The sequence below is a fragment of the Charadrius vociferus genome, unplaced genomic scaffold (genome assembly GCF_000708025.1).
Source record: "Charadrius vociferus isolate BGI_N301 unplaced genomic scaffold, ASM70802v2 scaffold50, whole genome shotgun sequence".
Classification (NCBI taxonomy): Eukaryota; Metazoa; Chordata; class Aves; order Charadriiformes; family Charadriidae; genus Charadrius; species Charadrius vociferus.
This window is the reverse complement of record NW_009646445.1, coordinates 887,414-895,113: the sequence shown is the minus strand read 5'-3', so window position 1 is coordinate 895,113 and position 7,700 is coordinate 887,414. Positions and strand designations below refer to the sequence as shown.

General features: G+C 38.5%; 1 protein-coding gene across 1 annotated transcript in view; it reads left to right on the top strand.

Moving 5' to 3' along the window:
- Positions 1–9: 9 nt before the first annotated feature.
- MAP3K9 (mitogen-activated protein kinase kinase kinase 9) overlaps positions 10–7,700 on the top strand; it is a 47,585-nt gene continuing 39,894 nt past the window's right edge. The window contains exon 1 of the mRNA XM_009882200.1: positions 10–417. Coding sequence (XP_009880502.1) covers positions 186–417 — 232 coding nt within the window. The 5' untranslated portion in view covers positions 10–185. The remainder of the gene's footprint in view (positions 418–7,700) is intronic.

The window sequence follows — 7,700 nt, the reverse complement described above, 5'->3', positions numbered from 1 at the left end:
TAGTCCTGGAGATTGACTTCTCAGAGCTTGTTCTGGAGGAAATCATTGGCATAGGGGGCTTCGGAAAAGTGTATCGAGCTGTATGGATAGGAGATGAGGTTGCTGTCAAGGCAGCTCGCTATGACCCTGATGAGGACATCAGCCAGACCATTGAGAATGTCCGCCAAGAGGCCAAGCTCTTTGCAATGTTAAAGCATCCCAACATCATTGCCCTCAGGGGCGTGTGTTTGAAGGAACCTAATCTTTGCTTGATCATGGAGTTTGCCCGTGGAGGATCGTTAAATAGAGTGTTGTCTGGTAAAAGGATACCTCCTGACATACTAGTGAACTGGGCAGTCCAGATCGCGAGGGGAATGAACTACCTGCACGAGGAAGCAATTGTTCCCATAATTCACCGTGACCTGAAGTCCAGCAACAGTAAGTGCTACACAGTGAACAGCCAAGGTGGTGGGATATGGTTTTGGAAAGAAATCGTACAAAGAAAAGAGGGGAGTATTGTTAACTTAGCAATCCTTTTTTGTGAACCACTGTATCCTCTAATCCAATCCCAGAGGGGTTTATTTTTCTACAATATGGTGCTATGGACCACAGGAAACATGTAAATGCTTTCACTTTGTAGAAGCAACTTAATGATTGGATGCAACTGTAATTGGATTTACAACTGTAAATGGAGCGTGCTTCTGTAGTAGTTCATGTATGTATAGTTTTATTGGGGTTTCAGCAGACTCCTGTATGTTGGAAAGTCATGTTGAACTTAAAATGTGTAATCTCTGTCCACTTGTTGGCAGGATAAATGCTCCTTTGGAAAGATAAACGCTCCCAAACTTTAAGTCCACTTGTTGGCAGGATAAATGCTCCCAAACTTTCGTTTTACTTGCTAGATTTTGCTGTATAGATGAGATGCAAGCCTATTTTCCTTATGGGAGATTTAACTCATCCCTGCTGAATCAGATCTTCTCTATATCCCTCATAGAGCTGGTGTTGACAGAAACATTAATTCAGGTAAATGAAATGTCCCAGTGGGTGCCCTTGTACGCCCAGGACTTCAGCTGATGTTTGTGCTGCTTTACGTGGGATGCAGCTGACCTATTAGAGCATGAGGGCTGAACTTTGGTAGTTACGACTCTGGAAATCATGGTGAATAGCTACTCTGTAATACTAATAGCATTGTTGTCTGCCACTTGGGTATAGTTTTTGTAGTGTGTCTGTTTTCCCAAACTTAAAATTGCCTTGAAGTCAAACGCACGCATAGAACATTATTTATGAGTGTGGTAGCAAACTGCTGCAGTAGTTTAAACATCATCCTCTCCTTTCTTGATGCCTGCATGCAGCTGTTTAGCCTTTCTCTATGGTTGTCTATGTCTACATAGCAAGAGCAGACACGTACCTGGATGTTGGCTGCAGTGGTTTAGATAGGTGTGTTGCTATGAACCCATTTTCATTTATGGCTTGAGTTAAAAAGCAGTATGAACTGGGTGGCTGGGATGCAGGCACATGTTTTCTTTTGCATTGAGAGCAGTAACATCTAGCAAAGAGGTCTGACAGATGGGAATTTTAATATCTTAAATAGATCCACTAGAGCTAGCATTAATCATTACAATGCTGTAAATTTCCAGGCCTCACAGAATCTTCCTATGGTTTGTTTAGCCTCAAATCTTGCGGCAGTAAATTTACATAGTTTGTTGTGAAGGGAGAAAGAAAAAAGTATTATTAACTCTTGCTAGTGAGTTTGAAAATGGGAACTGTGAGAGCTTTCAAATTAGTTTCTGTAATAATATTCTTGTACTATTAAAGTTTCCATTTTTGTTAGGATAAGGCCATCTTAACGTCTATAAAGATTTCCTAATATTAAACCCTTCCCTTACAGGTGGCGGTATACGTGAGTGTATTGATAAATGCTGTAAAACGAAGGATTGGCTTGGTTAATGGATGACAGGCTGCATCTGTGAATAAGAAATAGTTGCCTTTAAGTGTTGGGCCTTTCCTCATTATCTAAGAAAATATGTACTTGCTTATTTTGCTAATAGGCTATTAAGACTTAATGCTATCTGAACATTTTTGAGGTTTAGAATGAAAGCTATTTCTAAAGTAAAAAGCTATTAGTTCCCAGTGTTTCTCTGTTTTATTCAGACTACAGCTGGCTAGTTGTAAAAGGGAAACTTACCAACCAGAAAACCAGCCCCACTGGAGGGACACCAGCGTACAGTGTCAAAACCCAAACACAGATATGGATGCTAGAAAGCATCTGGTACTATCAGTAGCAAGAGTAAATGTCTCTTGTCACAGTACTAATCGGCAGTACATAATTGTGCTTCACTGTAAATTGTCAGTGAGAAGTTAAGGGTTTTGCTACATATATTACTAGAATTTTCCTCATTTGGGAGGAAGCAATAGTAAAGGAAGAGGAAGAATGAATGGGAATGTCTGTGGAAGGATTGAAAGAATTCCTGTGTTTGGAGGGGAGAGGTAGAGAATTGTGGTCTTGACCAAAGATACCATCAGATCTAGTACAGAAATGATGGCTATAGGAAAATTCTAGCCCAGCTAAGTCTGCAGAAAACAGTATTACATTCGGGGAAACTAAATAAATGTAGGAGCTGGTACTGGAGGGAAGGACTCCAGATATTTTAAGGAAAATTCATTGTTTTCTAACTCTGTTTTGAAATAAGATGAATTAGTAACTTCAGGTATGGGCTTGACATATTACAGCAGCTGTTTAGTTTGACAATATAGAGTTCTTCATTCTGTGCTGTGTGGTGGAAGAGAAATTTTTAAAAGTGTATACTATTTTAAACATTTGAAAATATATGTTCTTTTCTAGGTGTATCTATAAAGTAAGTAATTGGATTACGACAAGGGCTGAGCTTTTTTGCGTGAGGAGGAACTGTTGGTCTCTTTTTGTTTTGTTTTCCCCAAAAGCGTATACTGCCTATATGTGCAGGTGGACTTAACTCATGATTATCTGTAGGCTAAGTATCTTTGGACTGCCCAAGTCATGTCTTCCCTGAATACTCTGTCACTGCATTGCTGAAATCCCTTTTCCATTATATGTGATAAGCATCTTAGAAGTTTCTCTGCTCTGTTTTCTATAGAAAGCTTTTTACAAGTTTTGTGAAGGTTAGTGGACTAAGAATATTATTGCATCCTGATTTATAAGTGTCTTGGGTCTTCTGTGTGTTTTTTTTTCTGATGTACTTAGTTTTCTCAATTACTGTGGATAATTGAGAACAGATTATGTTGTTAGCTGTGTGCCTGTAGAATTACAAACTTGTAGCATTTTCTTTGCACAAGTTATCACCCACCAACTGATAGGCAGTAATGTGTCCCTGGAGAAGGAACAGCTTCTGCTTGCAAGAACTTGGAAAAGGTTCTTGCAGGCACATTTCTTTCATGTACTAAACATCTGCAAGTACTGTAGAGCTGTCATGGGAGCATCAGCTGTATTGATCTACTGATTGGTACTGCCTATGTTTAGTAATAGATAGTGATTCTCATACATCTCATCTTGCCTTCAGGCACCAGCTGGGACCTGCACTATCCATCTGAAGCTGCAGGATGAGTTAGTTGGGGAGTTAGGGAACAAGGTGGGGGAGTGGGAAAGAACAGAGTTGCCTTATTTAAAACCAAATTTTCTACTAGAATAGAAGAAAATCGGAGAATGCCTTGCTTTCAGATGTCTGCCTATATTTAGGCAGATACAGAATGCATAAAGACAGTACTTCATGATGAACCTTTTAAGAAGGTCATGTTACATTTTTGAACAGTAAAATAAGTCAAGAACATAAGGTTTTGATTGCTTTGAGAGGTAACTTTGTTTCTTGTAGGGACTGAACTTCAAGGGATTATTTGAAGATTCCAGGAGGTGTCTGTTTATTGAGATTCTGCTCATCAAAGATCACTCTCCAAACCAGTTGTCTGTTTTCCTTCTTTTAACCAAAAAGGTGGATGTTTTTTTCTGTTCCATCATTTTTCTTCATGTTTTTTCCTCCTTTTCATTGTCATAACTTTGCATTTAATTCTAATATGTTTAAAGTGTAGGAAAAGTTCCCTGTACGTTTTAAGTACCGTGTTTGTTTGAGGCAGATTTTTATTGTAAATCTCAAGGTTCAGAGGGCTGCCTGTTTCACTGCTTTGGGGATGCTATCAGGAAATGAGTGCATAAAGATCTTTACAGAACAGATTGCACACCTGTAGTTTATTTTTAGTGACCCTGACATTCTTTTGCTGAGTGTCAGTTCAGTTGCCAATGAGTCTGGTAGGTGAGTGTTCCGGTGGCATTACCAACTTGCATGTCAGTTGTATAACTACACAAGAGAAAGAAGATAACTCGGGAAAGCTATTTTGTTCTGCTGTGTGAGGAGCGAAGTATTTGTTGTTTTTTTTTTCTTTTGGCATTTGATTCAAGAGATTTAATTTATTCCATATGAAAATTAGTCTTATTAATCTGACTGAATCCTCTCTGGCTTCTTTTTCTTCTCTTCATCTGGTGATGCTGCTAATCTTTCCCTCTTCAGCTGCATGTTGGCGCTCCACGGGGCGTATGTTACAGAATTGGTAGTAGGCCTCTCTCAATGTGAAGGCTCCTAAATAATCTGAATGCTGAGCTACAGAAAAAGGGCAATGAGGAATGCCCACTGAAAGCAACACCACTGCATTTAGCGCAGCTCTTAAAGTTTCCATTTCTCTTATCTGTGATTTGGGTCTCATTTCCGGCCAGAGGAAGGTACTTGGCTTACAAAGCTTAGGATCCAAAAGGGCAGTCCTGTTGGTTTTGGTGGAGTATTGTAAATAATGAAGCTGGTCCAGTTTGTTTCTATTTGTCAATGTTAGATATGCCAACGTTGCTGTAAGAATAATGCCAGTTAACTAATGCTGCAGAGAACTAGCAAAATCATATTTGCTCTTTTTTTGACTGGCTCAGCAAAATACATTTGTTATTTACACTACACTGAAAGATTTTGCTGAGGATGTTCATGCCAGTTAGCAAAGTGCTTTATAAAACTCACCATGTTTGTGTTCCACAAAGTGGCACAGAAGATTAGCAGTGAAGTGGCATGGCCAAGGTCAAAAAAAGAAGTAAGGACAGAGCTCAAAATAAACCCCAATAATTCTGATTCAGTCAAGTCAGTAGTCCTTCCTTTCTAGTTCTTTGAAGGTGTTCAGCTTTCCTACTTTATGGACAACCAGGGTAAGCTTGTGGTATCCTGAAATTCAAAGCTTTAACTTTCTAAAGAATTCCAGTCTCTGCTATAGCTTTGCTTATTTATTTTATTCAGTGGTTAAGCCTTTTTTTTTGGTCATAAAGATTCTAATCGAGCTGACTTTCATGTGGTCTCTGGACAGTTGCTTCTAGGACTTACAATATTCCTTGTTCTTTCTCTTTTTTTTTTTTTTTTAAAAAAAAAAAAGTATGGGCAGAATTTAGAAGCAGGGGTTCCTTGTGACTAGTTCAAATCCAACCAAGGACAATAGGACTTGAATGTTACCTATCAGTTTTTATAACACGTGATTAGTTACCTCATTCCTTGTTGCAGTATTCATATCCCAGTCCATTCATAATTGACACGCTTCTGTTGGTCTTTACAGAGAAGGCAAAGTACTTAATGTAAACCTTTTCCTCTGTCTGGCAGTGTCATAGAGGTGAGCTCTTCCAGGGTCTGCTTACAGTATGTTGGCAGAGCAATTTGGAAGTCTGCACTATTGCTGCTTCGGGTAATTCAGTGTAATTTGCTGACTAACTCTCCAATGTTGTACCTTCTATCAGAATGGATTTCCTTTGTCATTACAATTAAAATGAGTGTGAGTAATGCTTCATGTTAAGTATAGTGAAACTATTTCAATGACATCTGAATGTTTTACGCTGGGTGAATAATTGATCTGGCCTTAGGTGGGTGGTCCCTTGCCCTGTAAGAGGAAAGTGGTAAAAATGTGAGATTTTTTTTTGGGGGGGGGAGGGGGACACAACAGCTGTGAGAAGTTTTATGCAGATGTTTTCCAGTTCAGCTCAAGGAGCAAAAATCAGTGAGCTTCTATTTTTTAATTTTTTTTCATATTTAAAACCTGTGTACAGTAGAAATCAAGCCTTTCAAACAGCCTGAATATACTCCTAAGGGTGATTAAAGATGACTTTTCGGGTTCTGCCCTTAAGCAATTATCTGATTCTATGGACATGTTATATGATATTGCTAATGGTGCATAACTCCTAGTTCTGGTTACTCTGCTTATTTCTCTGTCTCCCCAGAGTATCAGCCTTTGTGCTGATATCCCAGTCACTTGTATTGTGGTTAAAAAAAAAAAATTCCAAATAGCTATGATATTTTGCATGTGGTAATTTGATGATGAAATTCATGCCAGTAATACTACAACATTTTGTTGAACAGAATGAACAAAAATTAATTTCATGTGTTACTAGTTCAGAAGACGTAAATTGTACCTGAAGTGCTAATTTTTAAGTTGCTGAGACACCGGGAATTTATGGAAGTAGAGTGACAATTTACTTTGAGGTTTGTTGTTTGGGTTTTTTTTTCCTTAGCTTGTCTAAATTAATTCAACTACTTCCCTCTCTGAGAGGTTTGACAGATGCTTTCATGTTGCAGTCTTATTTTCAGTATGTTTTAGTAGATTTCTGAGAGTTCCAAAATGAAAATACATCTCCTGTAAGTGGTTTGTTTCAGTTGAAGATGAATCGAGGGTCTTCAATGTTAATTGCAAGTCAAAAATAGAAAGACTTTATGGAATAAGTTTCATATCCACAAGATCACTTTGGTGTTCTCCTGCCCACACCAAGTAGCAAAAAGGCAATTTCACAGATGGAATCCCTTATCTTTGTAGACAAGAGTGGAAAGAGTTCCTCTCATTTTTAAGAAGTGAATTTGTGTCTATTACTTTTAAAAACCTAGCTAATACCCTTTTCATGTCTTTGTGCCACTGCATGTATTTTTCCGCAGGGTTCTTTCTGTTCCTAGAAAAAAATAACCAAGATTTATGACACTGAGCACTTTCTTCAAATTGTGCATATGGAACCATAGAACAGATACAAGCAGACCTGAGCACCGTCATGCAAGAGGAGTACCTAGGCGTCTGTGTGCCGCTCCCATGAATTCACTGGCTGACCATCTGTGACAGAGCTGGGATAAATCTGTTTTTCTGAAATTTATAACTAGCAAGTCAAGAGCGAGAACAGCCTTGTGGCATTTCCGGGAAGCTAGAATAACTTTTTTAGTTACACTTTTTTTGGGTGTTGCTCCCACGTCAAAAACTTGATTTGAATTTTGAGATTTCTGTCAGCAGCTTCACTTTTGGTTTTCTCGTCAAAAAACTCCTTTCAGAATTTCAACATCTCCAAAGCAAACAAACTCACTCTTGAAGAATCAGAAGTTAAGCACAGTCCTGCTCTTTGAAGTGATGATTGATTGTCCAAGATGATTCCTTAATTTTAAGTAATATCCCATTTTGAAGATGTTTCATATTCCCTTGTAACAAGACAAGGAGAGCCTTAAGCTGTTGGAAAGAATACAGGATGTAGCATGTGACTTTAAGTAGCTGCTCTTTGGTACGTGTTTACTTACTGATTCTAGAATAGTTTGAGTTAGATTGGTATGACTTTGATTTCCAAAAGGTTGGCAAAGTTGACTAGCATGTCTGATAATTGCTTCCTAATTGTCTGACTGTGAACGGAAAGGTAGATTCAGCCTTCCTCA